The sequence below is a fragment of the Mus caroli genome, chromosome 6, assembly GCF_900094665.2.
Source record: "Mus caroli chromosome 6, CAROLI_EIJ_v1.1, whole genome shotgun sequence".
Lineage (NCBI taxonomy): Eukaryota > Metazoa > Chordata > Mammalia > Rodentia > Muridae > Mus > Mus caroli.
The window spans coordinates 4,652,134-4,675,133 of record NC_034575.1 but is presented as its reverse complement, the minus strand read 5'-3'; the positions used below and the strand labels follow the sequence as shown (position 1 = coordinate 4,675,133).

At 40.1% G+C, this 23,000-nt stretch overlaps 1 protein-coding gene across 3 annotated transcripts in view; it reads right to left on the bottom strand.

The window, feature by feature from the left end:
* Umad1 (UBAP1-MVB12-associated (UMA) domain containing 1) overlaps nt 1–23,000 on the bottom strand; it is a 194,037-nt gene that overhangs the window by 43,568 nt on the left and 127,469 nt on the right. The window contains exon 4 of one of the 3 annotated variants that reach the window (XM_029478777.1): nt 14,280–14,357. The exons of the other annotated variants lie outside the window; for them this stretch is intronic. Coding sequence (XP_029334637.1) covers nt 14,280–14,357 — 78 coding nt within the window. The remainder of the gene's footprint in view (nt 1–14,279; nt 14,358–23,000) is intronic. 3 annotated transcript variants of the gene reach the window in all.

Here is a 23,000-nt window from a genome sequence, read left to right as displayed (position 1 = left end):
CTAGTTGAAAGTCAGTGCCTGGCTCTGGGTGCCAGTGCTCCCTGCTGCACCACAGGGCTTCAGCAAGGCTCTCAGACTTCCTGGATTCCATTCTCTTCTCTGAAACACAAGCTCACTGGACAGATGAAGCAGCAGTGACGAGCCACAATCTGAAGAGCTTTACACTCTGAACTCCTCTTGACGTGATCCACAGGAAACAACTTTTAATTGATGCAACTGGGAACTGTAGGAGCAGTGGCCAAGGAGTGTGCAAACTCAAGTTATGAAAAGAATTTCTATAATGGAAGAATGCCCATCTTTATAGTGGTCTTGAATATGTAAGAAACAAACACTTAGCTAATGAGAAAAATGGCAGGCCATTTTCATCTTTTCAGAAGTTATAGCTCTATAGGAATTAAGGGTTTAATATTGACATTTTTAGAGTAAAAAATATACAACAGATTAGATTCTATGATTTGTAATAAATGTAGAAAATTTAGTATCAGTATTATGAACAGAATAAGAATAACCATACTAAATATATTAAAATGATTGTGAATATCACTGTTTGAAAATAGCGAATTCAGTTTGGAGGTGAAATTTGGGACCAAACTGAAAGGATTTAAGGATTTCTTTCTGGATTGCTGTCCCCTGTCTGGTGTGAGCTCTTATATCCATTAGAAATTATCCAGGGAATCTGGAGTGTTGTGTTAAGAGTTTGGATTTGTTCCCACTAATAGCAATATGATAAAGTAGAACTTTCCTCTGGTAATGGCAAAGTTTGGAGAGAGAAGGGAATTAAGAAAGATGCATATTCACAAAGATAAGCAAATACTGCTGCTTTTCTAGGTGACTCAAGTTTGATTCTCAGCACCAGGCCGGGTGGCTTACGACGGACTTGTCAGGGGCATCTGACGGCCCTGGCTTCAGTGGGCATCGGAACTCAAACTGCTCCTTAGAATCAAGTGTAGATACAATCCACCTGCTGCAAACTGCTCCTTAGAATCAAGTGTAGATACAATCCACCTGCTGCAAACTGCTCCTTAGAATCAAGTGTAGATACAATCCACCTGCTGGCTGGCAGAGCTAGAAGAAGAAATGTGACAGGGAAGGGACACACACAGTTCTTTCCCCTCACAAGTTAGCTTTGTTTCCATGATGTCTGGGCCAGGGAGCAGAGAGGCTGGGGCTGGATGGCAGGCGCACCATGCACAGCTCTGCGGGTCCCAGGTGCGCATGTGCCATTGGATAAGCAAATGTGGCTTTCAGAGGCTTGGGATTTCACCAGTTTGCAGACAGCCACTTTCAGAACCTTCCTGAGTACAGTTTTTCCTTCTGCCTTCCAGAAATAATTGCTACAGTTTTAACTGCTAAATCGACACAAAAGTGTATACGTATAATTTCTAAAAGTGGTCTTAAATGTACAGAAACCACATTTAGAGTTAAATAAAGATTCTGTTTATCTTCCCCAGCTCTTTGCAGGAGAGACAATGATGGGAATTCTCTGAAGACACTAAATAATTTACAGTCTGTCTATGAAGTTGGAAATACAGCTGTTTAGAAAAAGAGCTCCCACACATTATTAAGAAGTAAATTATACTAGCTGTTACTGAATCTAGTTTTGCTAACTTTCTTCTAGGTAAATTGTAAGGTGGGCTTATTTCCAGGACTGCAGGCATTAGCTCACACTGAATGGCACTTATTTGCCAGTCATCTTAGATAGCATCTCATTAAGTTTTCTTTATGTGGTAGGTAGGTACCATTTTAATCTCTGTTGGAGCAGACGGGGATGCTTACCCACCATTCTCTGCATCTTCCTCATCTGACCTGCGAAGAAAACAGGGAGCCTTTCAAATGTAGAGTGCACTTGTTTCTAAAGCCCTTACAGTATCTCCTATAGGAGGCTATACAATACTTTATCTTTCTCTCCCAACCAAAGAAGGCACATACAATGCAGAGAAAACCAGTTTTTTGTGGGGTGGGGTGGGGTGGGTGTTGTATTATGTATCATTTTATATCCAGCTGGATATGCTAATTCTATGCAGATCTTAGAAACCCTGAAATTACATACTGTTTAGACTATTTTAATCCCTGAAAGCACCGCTGTGATCCCTGAATAATGTATTTTTAAAATAACTGCTTTACCTTCACCAAATATATTCAGTTAAATTTCAGAACTTAAAGGGACAGCACGCTGCTCTGTGTTCAGGAAGATGATTCCTCCCGAAGCAAGCCCTTTGTGGGTAATCGTCCAGCAACTGGCACTGACTACATTGCACTGCCCACATTTTCTAGCCCACAGCACTTGTGGGACAAGGGCAAGAAGGTGCCAGATGGCTAGGACTTGAGCTGCAATCTGTTCTTAGCAAGTTAAAGGTACTGTCCCTTTAATTGGTTCAAACACAAGCCTCGTGCCCATTTAACATGATTCTATGCTAAGAGATGATATCAGAGGCTAGAAAGGGGAATGAGGACATTTCCGGGACCCTATATAGTTGCAAGCTTCTGGGTGGACCTCGACTGTTGAGAAGTAGGAAGTATATCACCACTATTTACGTTCAGACCAGCACAAAGGAGAGTGGTCCTTTCACGCCTGAGGAGCATAGCTGATCGCTTGGACGACCAAGAGTATATATCACTTCCTATTTAACTGCTTTCAATTAAAATCCAAACAAAAATTGCTAAGGGTAATAGAGTTCAAGCTAGGAGTATCACTATGATTGCTTAAACGATATAAAAAGAGCTGGGATCATATAATAGGAAAAGTAAAATGAATTGCAAGTCAAACAACCTTAAGATTATGAGTGAATAATCAGTCGCTTAAGAGGAAAAAACAGAAAATAACTTCATTTGTGCAAAATATACTCAGTTGGCGTTGTTCCTCTAATTCCAGTAAGCAAAATGTTCACTCTCTTTGAAACCCACAGCAGGTCTTTTTTAAATTTTATTTAAATTTATACTATGAGTTTTGTACTGTTTCCTAACAATGAGTTTTGGGCCAACCACATTAGGTAAAATTAATATGATATTTGAGATCAATACAGCAAAAGCCCCATGATTATCTTGTATGGTCAGGAAATCCAGGCTCACAATATACATGTGTGCGCGTGTGTGTGTGTGCGTGCGTGCGTGTGTGTGTGTGTGTGTGTGTGTGTGTGTGTGTGTGCGCGAGCGCCACAGAGCACATATGGAAGTCATAATACAACCTCGGGTTGTATTCTTCTTTTCCAGTCTATTTGAGACAGGGTTTCTCTTATGTTGGTTGCCAGTGCATACTCCAGCCTAGCTGGCCCATGAGTGTCTCTAGACGATTCTGTGTCTAACTCTCATCTTCCTGTGGAAGCACTGGAATTAAAGACCTGTACTACTATACTCAGTTGTCCATGCCTTCTGGGGATTCAAACTTGGGTCCCACTTCTCTGTGGCAAATGCTTTTACTCAGTGAGACATCTCCCTAGCCCTCCAACACCTTTTCACGCTAAAAGCACACTAGCATGGCTAACGGTGAAAGCCTAGACACTTTGCTGCTCCTGGCAGGGTTAGAGACATGTGTCTTCTGCTCAGCGCTGTTCTCCAGAGTTTCCCCAGGACAGCTAAGTACACAGTGAGAGGCATCCACACTGGAGAGGAAGAAGTAAAACTATTACTATACAATGATGATAGGATTTGTCTAAATAGAAAATCATGAGGAACCCATTAAAATGCAATTGCACTCACTAAGAACTACTACATTTAGCAAGGTTATAGGACACAAGACTCATATTTTAAAAATCAGCTGTGGCTAGTGCTGGAGAGAAGACTCAGCGGGGGGGAAAAACGCTTTCAGTGCAAGAATGACACTGTGAGTCCATCCCAGTGCCCACATAAAAAGCTACGAGTGGTCACGCATGCCTGGAAGAACAGGACTGAGCAGGAGGGGAAGAGGTGGAGAAGGATCACTGGGGCTTGCTCACCACCACCCTTATCTAGCTCCAGATTCAGTGAGAGACCCTGTCGCAAAGAAATAAAGTCAAAAACCATGAAGCAGAATACCTCACATAAGCAAAGATATTTTGGTAAGCAATGGAGTAAAATATACCAAACTAATGTAAAATTGTAATAGAACTGAAAAACTACTATGTCATAACTATAACCTTTGTAATATGTAATATATATAAACAACATGAAACTCATGAGTCTATGATGGAACTGATATAAAGAAATCTATTATGTTTCCACTTGGATTAAAGTACAAACTAAGTATCCACAGTACATAGTGCTTGATTATGATAAATGCCTCTGTTGCTGTTTTACTACAAAAACAATAGTTTTAGTCACTACTTTTAAGTATACTTCACACACACACACACACACACACACACACACACAAAACTTAAAATTAGCCTCAGGGAGGTCCTTGAGGAAGAAGTCCAGAAGAAAGTAATGTTCTTCTAGGAAATGGCAGCATTACAGTCTCTGAGGATTTCCAGCAGAAGGTGACATGGTATATCTAGCTTTGAGGTTAGTCTTCCTGCCATGGGTAGACCTAGAATAACAGTTGTGCTTGCCTGGTACTTGTAAGAAAAAGCTTAAAAATGAAAATATTTAAAAACGGAAAACTACACAGAAGTTATGAAATAACGTAAAGAAATATTTTGCATAGCCAATGTGGTGCTTTGAGTGAGAATGACCCCCACTGGCTTTCTGATTTGCAAGTTTAGTCCCCAGGTTTGGAAGATTTAGGAGGTGTGGCCATGTTGGAGTAGGCATATCCTTGTTGGGAGGATGTGGGAGTGGGCTCTGAGGTCCGCACCAGGTACACTGTCTCTCCTCTCCTCTCCTGCCTGTAGATCAGGTTTCAAGCTCTTAGTTACTTCTCTAGTGCCTTGCCTGCCTTCTTCCCACCATGAAGATCATGGACCAACCCTCCCAAACTGTAAGCAAGCCGCTAATTAAGGTTCTTTCCTTTTCAAGAGTTGACTTGGTCATGGTGTCTCCTCAAAGCAGCAGAACAGTGACTGAGAAAGCTACAGTGTGTGTATTTTAATGTTATTACAAAAGCACTAAAATAAAGGTGTACAAAGCAAAACGTTATAGTAGGCTAAGGTTAACTTTCATTGACGAAAACTATTGGAATCCATATGTCACAGGAAGTGCACAGAACTGCTACAGTCTATGGAGGAACAGATAGGCACAAGGTTACTCACTCAGTGCCTCACACAGAGGACCTTCCAGTTCTGTACTCTCCACGCATGGTAAGGTATATAATTTTAAAATGTTGACACCATGGTTTTGATGTGCTGTTTTGACATCTAGACATGTTGACGTGTTTTAACTGCCAACACTATTCAACATTAGTAGCATACTGGGTAGATTTGTAGCCTGGCATCAACAGGCTACACCGCACAGCTTAGCTATGGAGTGGCTCATATCAGCAGTTTGCTGAGTACACTTGATCTTTCCCAGCACCTAATGATGCAGCTTACAGAACACATTCTTGTTGTTAAGTGGCATATAAATATATGCCTGTACATTGTCATGAACAACCCAGGAATGAAAGTGAGATAAAAATGCATTCATAATGCCATCGAAAGCAATTCTAAATATTCAGGAACCCTTTAATAGAAGCACAAAATTTACATTCTGAAAACCATAAGGGATTCTGAAAAGAAATTAAGGCCTTAAGTAGATAGGAAAGCATCCCACATCAGGCATCAAAATGTAAAGCTGCTCAGATGGAGGAGCTCCTTAAACTGAGCTTCAGAATCGGCACAGTTCCTTTCCGAACAACAGTGGAGTTCTTGCAAGAGATTCTAAAACGCATATCAGATAACCACAGACCATGAACCACCCAAAACTGTGGAAAAGCAAAACAAAACTGAGACTTATGGTTTCAAAATTCCAGTTGTCAAGAGTGTCCTTTGACATAAGGATGAGGAGACCAATCAATGGAACAGAACTCAAAGACTGGAAATAAACCCAAGTGTTAACAGTCACATGTGTTGTCACCACAGTGCACTGCACCGTGGAGGAAGATTTGTTCCAGTATTTAACACTGGAAAAGCTTTTTATTCATATGGAAAAATAATGATGCCCTGTATCACATCATATAAAAATACTAGGTCAAAATTAATCAAAGTCCCATGAAAGCTAATCTATAAAAGGGTTAGAAGAAAATGTAGAAGTCTTCATGACCTGCAACTTCACAACACACCTTAGCTATGACACCCAGCACAAACACTTACAGAAAGGCTGAGGATAGCATTTTATCACGGCAGCTGGAGAGTGCTTCCTGAAGACCCAGGTTCATTTCCCAGTACCCACAGGCCGGTTCACGCCTGTCTGTAACGCTAGTTCCTGAGGATCTGACCCTCTTCCGGCCTTCTAGGCAGCACCAGGCAAGAAAATGGTACACATAGACATGCATGTGGGCAAAACAGTCATACATGTAAAATAATAAAAATATTAAAGGTAATGTCCTTAAAATTGTAAACTGTGCTAATAAGGGCACTATCAAGACCGTAGAAAGGCAGCACACAGAACTGATGGAATGTTTTCAAGCCATGCATTTGGTACAGGAATTACATCTGCATATTTTAAAGAGTTTTGCTTTGTGTGGGGGCGTGTTTGTCTGTACGTTTATCTATGCACCATGTATATGCCTGGGGCCCATGGCCCTTCACAAAGGCAGCAAATGCTCTTAACTACTGAGGCATTTTTCCCAACCCACATGTGTATTTTTAAAAATCTTAATAATAAAAAGACAACTTATTGAATAAAGAGAGGCTCTGAATAGATATTTCTCCCAAGCAGATGTGAAAAACAACAAAACAAAACAAACCAGTAAGCAAATGTAGGTCTCTAGTCATCAGGAAATGCAAATGAAAACCACAGTAAGATATGACTTCACACCTTGGAGTTATAATCCAAATGCCAGATAATAACAACTGTTGGCCAGGAAGTGGAGAAATTAGTACTCTCCCACTCTGTGGTAGAAACATAAGCGGTGGAGTCACTTTGGAAAACAAGTCCGGCAGTTTCTCAAGTGGTTAATCACAGAGCCACACAAAATCCAGCCACTCACTCCTAACAGGTATCAGAATTAACACTTTCATACAACATTTCATAGTAATATCATTCAAAGAGCCCAACGTAGAGACGATCTGGTTCTCAGGGAGCGATGAACAGATAAATAAGGCACTCTGTCCACATACAAGAACATTACACAGTGCTAAAACAATAAAAGGATGGGCACGAGCAAGCTAAAAGCATCATGCCCAAGGGGGAAAGGCAGGCACTGCATATTGTGAGATTTCACTCATATGAGATCCCCCCAACAGATGCAGTCACAGAAAGAACGGCGATCATCTGGGCACAGTGCCCTCTTCCTATGGCAGGGCTCTAGGCTCAGGGGATAGGGATATATAGTGGCCCTCATACTAATACAATAAAAGAATTAAGTTTTGTCTTCTGCCAAATTTTATCATAAGCTTACATTCTTTAAAAATTATTTAATCTCCCTATGATATTTATGTGATCTTGGACAAATTGTAGATTCTGCTACACATAATTTTACCTATACTAAGTAAAATACTTTGTGCGCCAATCCACTTACTGACGTCGTTCTAGGCATCACCCGCAGATACAGAACTCAAGGAAGAAAAGTCACTCTTATCACATTGTGATAGAACATGCCATTAAAAAAACTTTTCATGTTCAATCATCATCAGAATTAGAAAGTATTCACATTGCTTTGGTTAATTATGGACTACTAACAATCAAAATGTGAATTAAAAGAAGTTTTTTTTAACAGTGGACCGTAGGGTCATGGCAAATGTAATGTTTGAAAAGATTCTTTCATTAATTTTTGTTGCTAATAAATATGAAAATTTCTGTGGTATATATGTCCATCAGGGATTACAGAAAATATGAATGCCATTGCAAACTATTTAAAAGATGGCGTCCTTAAGAGACGACTGGGTCATGAAGGCAGAGTGGATTTAACGCCATCATGTTGGGAGTCTGCTACAAACAAGAGGTGGTCCTCACTAGCAGGCTTCATGCACTTTCTTGTCCTATTTTTGCAACACAGTGGCACCCCCAAGAATGCTCTTTGGGAATAAGCTTTCTGAGATCAGACTTCCTGGCTTCTCAGAACAGTAAGAAGTCATTTTCTTTATATGTTTCTTCTGTTCTTTATAAGTTACCCTCACCAAGATATTCTGTTAGCTCATCACAGAACATACTAAGATAGGAATCAGTAAAAGACTCTCAAAATACAGAATATAATTTGGGTGGAAGTGGATAGAAATTTAAGCTCAAATAAAAGAATGCTATAACATTTCTGATTAAGAGCTTCTTCATGCATTTTTAAAATGGATGATGTCATGTATCAGATTACTAGGGGATCTCAATTATTGTAAATATCAGAAAGAATGATGTAAGAGTTTCATGATTAAATGTTAATCTGTATAATATATGGAAAATTCCACCTTTTGTATCTACTAAAGTTAGAATTCTTTCCTAACACATTAAAAATAGGTTTGTAGGATTTTAACAACAACTCCTCTAAGATTTACTTGAAAAACAAGCATCTTTATATTAAGTCAATAGTGGCAAATTGTTCCTGAGTAGCTGCATGGACTAATAATGAATATGCAGGGGTTTCTGCCTGTAGAACAGCATCAAAAAGTGATGTTCTCAGGCTTGTGAATCTTTGCCTGTCTTATGCTACCTTTTGTAGCTCCAGAAACACCTGCTTAAATGCTGCTCAGAGACCCTGTTCTAGCTCCTCTACCTCAGCATGGCTCCCCTCTTCCCTCCAGCCATCCCCAGCTCCCAGTGCGTGTTCTTCATTCTTCCCTTTGCTGCTCTTGCCCTGTCGCTGTGTCACTCACCCATATGCACTCACTTTAGCTTCTGGTCTGTTCTCCTACTAAATGGTGCAGTCAACAGAGCATTGTCCCTGTGCACTCTACTGCACAGTGGGATGCAGCAGACCACCTGACATACATTCATTACTGCAGAGGGATGGATCCATGTCATGAGGCTGGGTCAAACGGTGCAAACCATATACTTCCCATAGCCCACTGGAACCACAGTTTATAGTCTATCACTTGTAGACGCACAGTATTTTATTCTTATGTCCCACAAATACCTTTGTAGTGTAGTGTGCTCAACTGTAGGAATGAAAACATAAATACAGCAGCTTAACTCTCCTCAACGATGAGGCCTCAGACAAGCTCCCCTGTGTTTCAGCAGCTCTTTCTCTACAATACTGTGAGAAGCAGATGCGCTAACAAACAAGGCTATTTGTTTGCTATTTGACTATTAACATAGCTTCTGGAACACTCTGTTCTATTACGTTATCACTACCTTTCTATCTAATAATAAAATGAGAAGATGTCAGCCAGGCCTCTGTGCTTAGCATTACCGTTCAGTTTACAGGAAGCCTGGTACTCTAAGAAGCCAAAGTCATACAGAATCTGACCACAATGAGACCAAGAAAGACTCATATCACCATACGAATCCGGCAAAGAAGACAAGTGAAATGATTTTTATTCTTTTTAGCCAACTGAGAATGAAGTTTAAATAGAGCTGGCAGGAAAGGTGTGAATTGTCAAAGTATATATGGTTTTAAAAAATTCACTCCTTAAGAAATACTGATAACCCACCTATTTTAAAAAAAAAAAAACCTGAAAGACTTGACTTTCTCACCCTCTTTTCCTTTATGTTCAAGGACTGGATAATAAAGAACCAATTACAATCTATATAATGACTTTCTGTTTTCTAAACCAGATAGTGTGGATCAAGGTAATGTGTACTCTAACTAAGCAAGATGTCACAAACCTTTCCCTCCCTTCCATTAACAGCACCAGAAAGATAACTACTGAAATGCCTCGTGAGCATCGCAGATAGAGCGAGCTCACCTTAGCACACATTCTATGGGATGTTGGGAAAGCACCACAGTGACAGCTGAGTGTTCTCTACCTTGGTAGGATGATGTATTTGATAGGATTAATACTTTTAACCAAGCTGTGTGCACTTTAGACACAAGAATGATGAATGAATTGGCGACTTCCTATGTGAACTACACTTCAGCCCAATTACCAGTTTTACTGCAATGTAGTAAAATTGCCACAATGTGGCATCTTTTAGAAAACATTACTCTTATGTACTTTTTCTTATTTTACTTTTGAGATGGTAAAGCACAGATTAATCATGTTTATGTTGATATATTTTCGCTCAACAGACTTTACTAAAATCAATTGTCAAAAAAAGATAGACCTTTAAAATTCTAAAAGTCACATTTATTTATTTGTTTATTTCTGACTTTTGAGACAGGATCTCTCTATGTAGGACCGGTTGTCCAAGAGCATGTTGTGTAGACTAGACTGGCCTTGAACTTACAGAGATTCATTTACCTCCTGATGCTGGGATTAAAAGAATGAGTTACTATGCCTAGATAATGTTATTTTTAAAGACACTAATATACATATCTTATTATTGATTCCAAAAAGTATCAAAAAATTCTTAATTTCTTTTTTATTCTAGTAGTATGTTCATAAATTTTTCATTGGCTTTAATTAATTTTGGTTGAATTACATCAAAAGATGACTGTCAAATGAAAAGTTGCTAAGCATCTTATAATTATAGGGGGCCTAAAGAAATTTGTTCTCAAGTATTTAGATAACAATTTCAATTTTTTAAGTTTTTTTAAATAAAGTGAGTCTGATTCTAGTAAAAGAAGTATGAATAAACCACTATCAAAGAATATTTTTACATCCAACAAAGCCAGAAGCAAAAATGATCAGCCAAGTGGTAGTCACTCTGGCACCAATTTCCATTCACCAGGGACAAAGCAACAGAGCAGCATGCTGAAGGAAAGAGTCTCTTATAAATGACATTATGCCAAACCAATATTAAAAAAAAAAAAGGCAAGGACACAAAGTTGGCTTGGTAGGAAAAGCTCTGTGTAAACACTGTTAGGAAATTTTCAAATAACTAAGAAAAACCATGACTAAGCATTTAATTCATGAAGTTTTTAGAACAGATAATTTATTTAGATTGAAAAATTAAATTCTGAGTGTCTACATTAGACAGATAAAACCTTTTCATAAATATCAGATTTATTCAATACTTTGGAGTAAAGCAAAATAATTTTAAACAAATTTCAGAAATATCTCCTAAGTAAAATGGGTTTAAAAAAAAAAAAAAAGGAAAATTGCTTTCTGCAGATACAAGTGTGGTGTCATTCTCCAGAAACCATATTCACGATTATCTCTGGTGGATTTGGGGATATATGTCAGTAGTACAGGGTTTGCAGATCATATGCAAACATCTGAATTCAATCCTTACCACCACAAACAATTAAAATTTCTTCCTGCATCACAAACTGTCAAATTTGATTTCAGAATGATTTGTGAATTTCTACTACAGATTCCCTTAGAAACAGAAGGGAAGAATGGATATTTCCAAGGCGCTTACCATACGGTGGTTACATATTACTTAAAAACAAATGCTAAGGAGAGATTTTCTTTTCCTACGTAATAGTACTTCCCTAGGTCATGGATTTACTCTTTTCTTTGGGAATGGATCATATGAATCTCCTTCCTCAATCCCCAAATAATTCCCCACTCTACAGACTTAGATACCAATGAAATTGCATGTGGAGAGGGGCCTCCAGGAATTAAGAAGAGATGAAACCATGAGGGACGGTTTGTGACTTTATCAGAGTAGGGCACAGTGCTCGCTGTTCTATGACCAAACAGCGTACCATGAAGAAGCAGCAACTGGCAAGAAGCCTCCTAAAAAGGGAGGTGACAGAGTCTCGGTCTGGGACTGACCAGTCTCAGCAACTCTGAAGAAAAGCAATTTGCTGTTTAAGCTATCTAATCTTTGATATTTTGTTATAGCAGCACAAACTGATTAAATTCTTAGCTGATGATATGAAAAACTTGAAAACACAAAAAGACTGGAAAGAGAATAAAATGGTGTGGCTGATAGAGTCCTATCAGGTTATTTGGGATTGAGAGGGATACAGTATTGGAGCTCCATAGTCTCTAGGCGGAGGCACCACAGTTTATCCATGCCACGCCTTGGAAACCAGCAGTAGAGTGAGCTAAATTAATAAGCTCAAGTTTGAGAAGCCTGTGTGCTCTGATGTTGTCACGGTAGCATTTCACATGGAATCTGAGAAGACAGTCGCTGTGCTCTAGGTGCTGCACCTCAACTGTAACTAGTCTGAAGTGCATGCAGAGGTGCGCTCTTGCTCGTTAGTGAATGTGCATGCCTTCCCATAACACAGAAGTTCTACGTTTTCAGAAATGTGCTTTCTATCTTGCCACCTCAGTGTATGTGCTTAAATGTGCCATAGTGCACAATTACCAAAGCATAGGTAGGTCTCTCATGCCTGTAGTCTTCCCGACACCATCCCTATTTCAATTAAAGCTATTTACCTCTTTGTTTCTGACTAACTCTCGATTCAATGCTGGGGATGGAATTCACACTACCCTGGACATCAGGCAAGTGCTCTATCACTCAGCCATCTGACAGTGTGTCATTTGTCTCCCATCTCTGAAAGGACTGTTGCCAATACTAAGAAATGCTAACAGCCCAGTATCCCCATATGTGTAATCCCTGGTCTTTCCACTCCTAGGCAGAGAAGACTCTGGTTTTAATTTTGGGAATATCTCTAAACACATCTCCTTTCTTGTGGTCTGTCACTGTGTTGCTCATCTGACAATTTGGGGCCTGTTCAATTTTACAGCATGGCTCTGGCACTATCTATCAAAACCATGTAACAGCGTCATACTGATACCTGAATTGAGTATGCATTTTCTACTTATCTTTCAGGGCCTTCTGCTATGTGGCGTAAAGCTGATATTTTATGGATATCTCTTCTATCTTCCTTTACAAGGTAATTATACCTCTTCCTAAATCAACTGCTTTTCTCTGATCTTGGTTGTGTATTGGTAGCTTTATGTTTTAACTCACATAAAAATGTCATCAACAAGTTCTTATTCAAATTTTCTTTTCTTTCAGATGGTTACCTATGTTAGTTGCTGTTAGAAGAGAAACTTTCTAAGAATTAACAACAAAAAAATTTTTTGATATTCTTTTTTGAGACAGCGTTTGTCTGTATCGCCCTGGCTGTCCTGGAATTCACTCTGTAGACCAGGCTGGCCTCGAACTCAGAAATCCACCTGCCTCTGCCTCTCCCAAGTGTTTGGATTAAAGGTGTGCGCCACCACGCCCGGCCGGCCTTGATATTCTTAATTAATGTGATCATTACCTTCAAGACACTCCTGCGACCTTTTAGACCACAGTCACTGCAGTCTACAGAGAAAGTTCCTTTCTTATCATCAGCTGTTTATTCTAGATCCTAGGTGACAGCCTGCACCTCTACTCACCTCTGACTACATCTTGGTGGTAGCAGGGTATTAGACAAGCCCAGTGATTATCAGTGGAGAACACCGAGGAAGAGTACATGTTTTCAGTCAGGTGTGGTGGCTCACACCCTCAATCCTGACGACCGGAGACCAGGGCAGGAGGATCACTGAGTTCTAAGCCCACTACAGAGTAAGAGCCAAGATAGCTAGGGCTACAGGGGGAGACACTGACAAAGAAACAACACATAAGTAAATGATTAAGTAAAATGAAAAGTAAAGTCTGCAGCAAATATCAGTATAATCTGTCTGCCCCTGTTCCTTAGGATCCTGGGACACCAACGCTTATAAGATCTTCCTGGTCTCTTCACATTTTCTCTCTTTTTTATTTCTTTTTAAAAAATCTTTGTTGAAAATGGATTCTTTCCTTACCCAACATATCCTGATACTAGTTTCCCATCCCTCTACTTCTCCCAGTTCCTCTGGATCTACTCCTGTTTCTCATTAAGAAGAATAGGCTTCTGAGAAATAACAACCAAACATGACAAAATAAAATATAATTAGATGAAGCGAAAACTTTCTTATTGAAGTTGGATACAGCAACCCAACAGAAGGAAGAGTCCTAAAGCAGGCATAAGAGTCAGGGACCCATTCCTTCTCACAGCTGGGAGCCCTATAAAAATTCTAAGCTAATAGCTATATTTTATCCAGGGAAGACCTGGTGCAGACCCCCGTAGGCCCTGTGATGGCTGCTTCAGGCTCTGTGAGCCCCTGGAAGCTCTGCGTAGTTGATTCTGAGGGCCTTGTTCTCCTGGTGGCCTCCACCAGCTCTGGCTATTAACCTCTTTCCATCTTCTCTTCTGTAGGATTCCCTGAGCTCTGAGGGGAGAGATTGGATAGAGAAATCCAATTTAGACTCTATCTGAATAGTACCTGGCTGTGGGTCTCTGCATCTGTTCCCATCTGCTGCCAAAGAGAGTCTCTCTGATGGTGACTGGATAAGGCACTGATCTATGAGGATAGCAGAAGACCATTAGGAATCATTTCATTAATTTTTTTTTTTTTAAGACCAGTATTGTTGTTTTTACCTTAGGTCTCTGGCCACCTAGTTTCTAGTTCTTGGTTACTCAAGCAGTGCTGGGTTCTTTCTCATGGAGTGGGTCTAAAGTCAAATCAGACATTAGTTTGCTTTAAGACTCTGGTCTTAAAAAACAAAAATCAATAAAGTGATTGCTAATGATCTTCTGCTATACTCACAAACCACTGCCCTATCCATCCCTTATCAGACAGGCTTCCTCCCCTCCACAGAATCGCAAGTTACAGTACAGCCATTAAAGGTCCCTGTAAAAATGTGTCACTAGGCTGTGCATGGGATGAAAGGGTAACGGCTAATCTGTTCCTTACTTACTCCCTACTGAAGAAAGAAATGGAAGAGGACATGTTTGAATTGAGAGACAGAAAGGAAATGGGGGTTTCAAGCAGGGAAAAGTTACAGAAAAAAAAAAAAAAGAAAAAAACCTATGTCACAAAATGCAGTCTGTGGAAAAATCAGCTGAATGTCAAGATTAAAAGAAAAAAAATCAATAAAACCTTTGAAACTGGAACCATGTTAAAGGCCTTTTAGGCTGATGGCAAAATACAAAGCCAGGGCTTTAAGAATGTGAAAATCTTTCTCCAGTAACCGCAAAAGCAATTCCTCAATATTCAGGAGCCAGCGTGGCCCCAAAAGATGCACAGCATAAATTGCTTACTACAGAGACAGAGACAGTCAAGATTCAAAAGGCCAGCATTTTCAAAAGGACTCTCACCAAGGCTGTAATTAGTTATTCAGGCAAAAACTGCATACACATCTAATTGCAGACATAATGGACTAATTGTATCTTCAAAAATAAAGGGTAAAGGGTTAATTGTATCCACATCTGGCCATAAAGAAAGAGATTGTCCTTTGAAAATATGACACTATACTTAGTAGAAATTCATATTAAACAACCATCCCCATTAAGACTAATAATTATAATACTTATAGACATGCTTACAAATTAATACCTTTCACTGTGATTCTGAAAACACTTCTCAAACATTAGTCTTACAATACTCCTGTGAGGTATGAAAGGTGATGTCAATGAGAACGCACAGCAAGGTTAGGTAATTGTCTAAAATCCACAATGGGAGCTTCAAGCCCTGCTCTCAACACAGGCTCAAGTATTCAGAGATGCTCAGATGCAGGGCTGAGGTCACATAAGCAGCAGAAATAAGCTTAAAAAAAATGACACAGAATGTCACTGTACAATTTCCAAGGACTGAATACGGGCCATAATTTAAGAGATCATATTGACTTCTTTCATGCATAAAATTTTTCTGAAAACAACTGTGTGTGTGTGTGTGTGTGTGTGTGTGTGTGTGTGTGTGTGAGAGAGAGAGAGAGAGAGAGAGAGAGAGAGAGAGAGAGACTCCAAGGTAGAAACTGAAGTTGGCTCCCCTGGAAGAGAAGCAAACACTTGAACTGCTGAGCCCTCTCTCTCCACTCCCTATTTCTTTTATTCAAATGTACATTGAGAGACTAGAGCTAAGAAGCAACAACTCATTGTTCTTTAGTTGGATTTTATCGTCAAGTCATTCAGCTATTTTTTTAAAGTACAGAAACTTAGATGATATACTATCAACAACATCTCCACAACCATGTAAGAAAGTAAGTGTCTGTGAGAGAGTGGAACTGGGAATCTTCTGCATGCATCCAGGAAGAATGGCATGAGGATGAGTTGGACCTAAAAACATTATTGAAAGATTTTTATAAAGTCAAACTATTGCTACCTTAATGTAGCTTAATGTAGCTATTTAGATAAACAGGGAATTGCTGGTCAGTAGTATCTATCTAATTTACACGGTCACGAATACCTATACAACAATGTAATATAACTAATTATACTACATACACATCAGTGCTTCAGTGTTTAAGATACACATTTCACAACCAATATACACTCTAAAGATTTTTTTATTATTATTACTTATTTGGTACAGAGTATTTAATTCTAGACATCATGTGTTTTAGGCAGGCTCTTTACTACTAAGTTATATTTATAGTGCTGAATTTTTCCTTGTATAATTAAAAACATCCTCATAGCCACATCAGGAAGTGTTTGATGATTACACATCTTATAAATTCTCTGCTTTGATTCAGTGCAGTGCTTCTGTCCCATGAAGTTACACTGTTAGAAGATACAAGGAGGCGCAGAGCAAGTCCCACCTTCCATGGCACTTCTGGCCCACTCATGAGTATGCACGGAAGTAGCTCTATTATGTTCCCCTCCAGCAGACTACAGCAAACCCTGGTTCAAAGGACCATACAAGGAAAGTAAGTACAAACAGAACCTGCTCAAGGTAAGTTCCAGTAAAATGCACAAAGTTGGCTCAAAAATCACTGAACACTCACAGAAGACAAAGAGAAAATAAAAGCGATTTGAGAGAGGGGATGGAGGGGCGATGTGATGTGACATGATTTCCTTAACACCTGGAAGGTAAAAGTCAGTGCAGCATGGGAGAGCTTACACCACAGAACTAACATGTCAGGGGAAACCTGGGATGGCTTCTGTGGAAAGAGTCACATCCTGGGCTGGCCTTCATGATGGCTGCCACGAAAAGGGTATTCTATACTCAGTACAGAACAAGCAAAGACATTGAACTGTGAGCCAGGCGGTGGTGGCGCACGCCTTTAATCTCAGAATTTGGGAGGCAGAGCCAGTCGGATTTCTGAGTTTGAGGCCAGCCTGGCCTACAAAGTGAGTTTCAGGCTACACAGAGAAACCCTGTCTCGAAAAAACCAAACCAAACCAAACCAAACCAAACCAAACCAAACCAAACCAAACCAAACCAAACCAAACCAAACCAAACAAAAAACATTGAACTGTGCAGGCACATGCTATGTGAGGGAAACTGACTCTAACACTCTGTAAGAGTGTGATGCAGACCTAGAGGGCCTGGGAGAGCTGCAGGTATATTTACAAGTGTTATTAAGGAACACAAGACATGGATTTCTGAGGTGTGGGAAAATATCACCTTTTCTTTCTTCATTGTTTTTAAAGTAGAGAAGTCTTTAACTCTGTGTTAAGAATTGAGCAGGTCAAAGGTCAGGAGGAAGATGACCTATCTCACAGAAGACAGTGATAAAGAAAGGAGGTGATAAGGGCCTGATCTGAGGTCCTGACCTGAGGGGTAAGAAGAGAACAAACAGCAGATGCTCTGCCATGCCAAGTGAAGAACTCAGATGTAGAAAGGAGTAGTCATCTTGTCTGCACCTCCACCTCTGTGAGCAGGGTTGCTGAAGGCTGGCCGGCTGGCAGTGGGCACTGCATGCCTTTCTAGTGTTCATTAGATTGCTCTTAGTAGAAATGACACATGTACCTTTGCATCATCAGACCTATAATCTGAGATCTAATGTACTACGGTTATACTCTAGATCATGTTTAAACCTTTTCTATTCATTTATTAATTTCTTTTACATACTTTTGTATGTGAGCAGCGTATGTATGAACATATGTTTCATGTGTGTACAAATTGTGTGTGCACATGCGCGCACATACGTGCTTGCGTGCGCACAGAGCAGGGGGTGGGGAGTGCCAGCTGTCTGTCTCGAGCACTCTCCCTCTTATTTTGGAGGCAGGCTCTTTTACTGATCACTGGCCACGCTGGCCAGCTTATATGCTGGAGGGATCTGCCTGTCTTTGTCTCCACCCAGCACTATGGTTCCTGGCAGGCACTGCCACATCTAAGTTTCTACAGCACACTAGGGATCTGAATGCAGCTCCTCTTGCTTATGTGCTCCTCTTGCATTTGCCCTATTCCTCCCTGTTCATTGACTTTTAAAGAACAAAGAGCTACATTTTTTTTTTCTAGTCACAGGATTTGTAATCACTGAGAATCTTGTTCTCTGCCTCCTATAAACCATGATGCGAGAAGATAGTTAAAATTTACTTGCTGAATAAATACATTTAGAAAATTAAAATAATAATAAAAAAAAAGCCATCTGTTCCCCAAACCTGCATAGAGTTAGTTTCTGTGGCTGGCCTGGGATAAGAAGGCCAGTGTGGAAGTGCTTGCTCTTTTTCTATCACTTATAATCAAAAATGAACATTAGAAAGACCTATCTGTTAAGCAATTTATCATTATCTCTACACGGTTATGAAAATTGCTAGCTGTTCTAAGGATGGAAAGCTCCTTATAATGCTAGGACTAGAAATGCCCAGGGAAGAACGCTCCTGAGGAAGCGCTGGAGTGTGTGCTGCTCTCACAGGCCTCACATGCAGGCCACAGCAGCCATGGCAGAGTCTCCTAACAACCTGCAAACTCCAGCTCCAAGGGCACCTGATGCCTCTCCTCTCCTCTAGCATGTGAGTAAACGGGGTCCATGTGTGATGGGAAAGCAGGGGAGAATTTAGGAAGAGGAAAGGGCAGGTGGGAACAAGAGAGGGTAGTGGGAGTGAGCACAATCAAAGCACAAGACACATGTATGAAAATACCAGCACAAGAGGCCTATCATGACTGCCCACCAAAAGACCCAACAAGCAGCTGACCCCTGTTGTTGAATTAGGGAAGGCAGAAAGAAGCTGAGGAGAAGGGTGATCCTGTAGGAGAATCAGAAGCCTCAATTAATCTGTACCCCTGAGATCTCTCAAACACTGGACCACCAAACAGATAGCATACACCAGCTGATATGAGGCCTAACACACGTACAGTAGTGGACTGCAGGGTCTGTGTTCATTCAGAGATGATGCACCTAACCATCAAGAGACTGGAGGCCCCAGGGAGTTTAGAGGTCAGGTGGGGTAGGGGGGTGAGAGCATCCTTTCTGGAGACTGGGGTGGGGTGGGGAGGAGGTGTGGGATGTGGAACAAATGGAGAGTGGATGGGGTGGGCAGCCAATGGAATATGGAGTGTAAAAAATAATTTAAAAAAAAGAGAGAGACAAAATACCAGCACGAAAGCCACTGCTTGGTATAGTGATAAAGCTACCATTTAGTTTGCAGTCAGTTAGTTTTACATGTGTGACAACAGCACATGATGTTCTCTGCAGTATGAACCCAGCTCAAGTGAATGAAGTGGCACTTGCTAATTCTTTTAGCATTCAGCTAATATATAAAGACTGTAAGTCTGTTGCCAGCCTGTGTCAAAAATAAAAACAGTACACACACACACACACACACACACACAAAATGTGAGCACATGCACACACATGAACCCACTTGCTTTTGATTTTGTGATACTTTGTTTTTATGGGTTTTGTTTGTGTGTATGTGTTTCCTAAGGTTTTTAAATTTAATCTATTTTACATTTTGGTTTGTTTGTTTGGTCTGCCAGTTTGTTTTTTAAAGAGGGAGAGAAAGAGGGGAAATAGAAGTGAGTGGGTGGGGAAGTTGGGGGACGGGAGATCCAGGAGGAGTCCTGGGAGGGGAAACCATGATCAGAATATATTACAAGAATTTTTTTTTCTAAAAAAAGAATCCACTAAAATATTAAGAAACACTTTTAAACACAAAAAGGACTTAACATAAAGAAATTAGTATAAATATCCTAAACCAACAGATAATAAATGCAGCGTGTATTGTCCTCTTACTTTAATTCTCTTGCCAAACGTGTTAGTGTCCTAAATTCTACAGGTCTTCTTTAGCTCCCAAAGCCACCCTAGTCGGCTCTGTTAAGCAGGTCTCCTACACAGTCTGGCCTACAGTGAGCAAGGCCAGGTTTCACTATTTAATCAGCACGCAATCACTTGACAGTTCCATTGTTTGCATTTCACATCTGTATGGCTGAACCTCGACTGGTAAAGACTCTGCCACAGTGATTCATCTGGCCCCTTTGGCAGTGACCAGCCAGGGGGCATGCTAGGTTTTCTCCTGAACAGTTTTAAACCCATTAAAATAACTGCATCTTAGGAACATTCTACAGAAATATGGATTAAACTAAAATTTAGAACTATTTTGAAAAGGGAAACAGATTACGTGACCTAATTTAAACTGTTTTATGGCTGCTGGTCACATTTGTGGACTGCTCCCTTAGTTGTAGAGAAGACTCCCTGACTGAACCTGGCAGGTTCTGAGATGCAGATGAAAGCTGCTGCGTCAGACTTTGAAAATCTCACTTAAATGGCCTACTCTCTCAAAGGCTCTGCCCACACCTCCTCCTCCTATGATGGAGATATGCCTGGTAATCAAGAGCACATGGGTGTGACACTTTAAAGGTGGTGATGGAGGGGGACGGAGAAGTCTAAGACATTAATGGCATCAAGGAGCCATTATACTACTTGTCGACTGCACAACTTGGGACATTTTTAGATTAAGAAACACAACCCCCTGGTTTCAGTCACCAGTTCAGGGCTGTCCATTACTTGTGCAGATAAATGGATTTCCTATTCATTTATGTATGTGAATATCTGAGCTACTGCCACACTCCTTGAAAGGTGTTTAAAATAGCCTAGATTTCTCAAAAACACTTTTCCTATACCTTCTATAAAGTTGTATATCATGTTAATATTATTAATTTTTTGAAGATTGGGGATTGAAAGCTTCCGTTAAAATGCGAATGTAGATTGACAAGAGTTACACTTCAAGCTATCAATATAACTGACTGTAGCATTGTGAACCAGGTGCCTTTGGTAACTGGGTAAGGCTCTAGGGGAATGGACTCAAAGCCTGTAATTTTCTTATGTAGGAAGATTATATTTTCACTTTATTACTATAAAGAGACACACTGATGACAGCCGTAGTGGGGGTGGGGTACCAAAGAGAGAACAAAGGAAAGGAGAAAGGGGAGAGAAGAGATATAGTAATGAAGTGAGGGAAGGGAGGGATGGGGCAAGGACAGGAGTGAAGAGACTGTTCAGGTCTATATGGGGGTTGGGGGTGTGTGTGGAGTACCAAAGTCAAGGTTACCTCATTTCATTAAGACACCCTCCATAAGGGCACACTTTATTTTCTCAAACCCAAATACTAAAAATTCAAGAACTAGTATATTAACTATCTAGTTGAAACCTTAAAGCGTTTTCATACTCTCGACTGACACAACAAGCTGTGGTAGAAACAAGATCAGTTTAGAAAGAGCAGATTTGCATGAAGCTTCACCAAGGAGACAGTTGTTCTATTAAGATTAAAACATTTCTCAAAGCTTATTGTTTGTGAGACTGGAGTAGATACTAGGAACTCAAAAATGATTTCAATCATGTCCTTCCTTCAAAACTTTTCCAAGGGTCTCTAAGAAACAGACAAGCAAGCTATAACAACATGCTGTGATGTGTGTGTGAGTACAACTGTACCCTGAAGCCGAAGCAGGATAGCAGGATTCACTGCAAGGGTGAAGAAGCTAGTCAGGGAAGGCCTTACAGAAGTGATCCCTGAACTGGCACTCCGAAGAGGAAAAGCAGGTTGGTAACACATAAGGACGGATGTGCATCCCACCAGACAGACTGCACAGATGGCTCAGGACGTGAACTTCTCCTCGGTTTCCTTTTTGCATGAGCCACATTTTATCCACAAGCTTCACTATTCACAGGAAATGCATGTGTTTAAGGATTCACTCTTAAAGTTTTGAAATGTGATCATATTCTTAGAGAGGAAAACAGTTGTGCTGTAGGCGCCCTGTGACATGTGTCAGTACTCACGTGTAAGCATTTCTGTTATAAAATAAAGAGAAATCAAGAGGAAAACTATAAGCTGGCCCTTCTTATCTCTCCAACTATGTGTGCAAGTCAGAGCACATCCTTCAAGCACACCCAGTGCCTAAGAATATCTGTGTCATCACTGTATCTCTGTGTGCTGGGTGGAATAGAATAAGCAAACAGCAGAGTATGGGTGGGCCACACAGAACTCAGAGCTCTTCTGAGTTAAGAGTTGCCAGGTCAAATAAAAGTAACTTACTGACTGTGTTCAAATAATACATGGGGCAAATGCATAAGAAAAAGCACCTGTTGCCAGCTTGGGAGGAAGAGGCAGGAAGATCACTGTGAATTTAAGGACAACCTAGTCTACAACACAATTTCTAGATAAGCCAGGTCTACACAGTGAGACACTGCTAAAAAAAAAAGTGTACCTGCTGAAATACAAGTTTAAATGGGCCTGTATTATTTTTTGTTACTGAAGTATCAATCATAATCTATTAGGTAGTACATTCTAGTGAAAAAGGTAACAGCTGGATGACTATTTTAGTGGCATTTTGTCATCCTTTAGGGAATGCTATTAGCCACACATGAGAGAATTACAACATATAATATAAAAAATTAGGCTTAATTAGCTAGTAAGCTATAAATACTTTCCCCACAGCAGTGGGATCTCATCTTTAAATACTGCTCCCTGTTAAAACACCAAAGAGTCACTCTTGGTTTAAAAAAAAAAAGGAATATCAATGCCTTAAAGAAATATTAAGTGGTGTTCACTGGCAGGTAAGTGCTACAATATCAAAGTTGTCAGCTGTATTTCTAAAAGACAAACCATCTAATTAAAATATATAGGCATAAATATTTTCTACATATACCATTCAAAACAATTCTTTCAAAAAGGAAGCATACATTTATGATTAATGACAATAACTTAAAGAAAATACTTTTCATGCTCACAGGGGTCTTATTAATACATCCTCTATTGATGGCCATAAAAAGGAGGGTTCTGA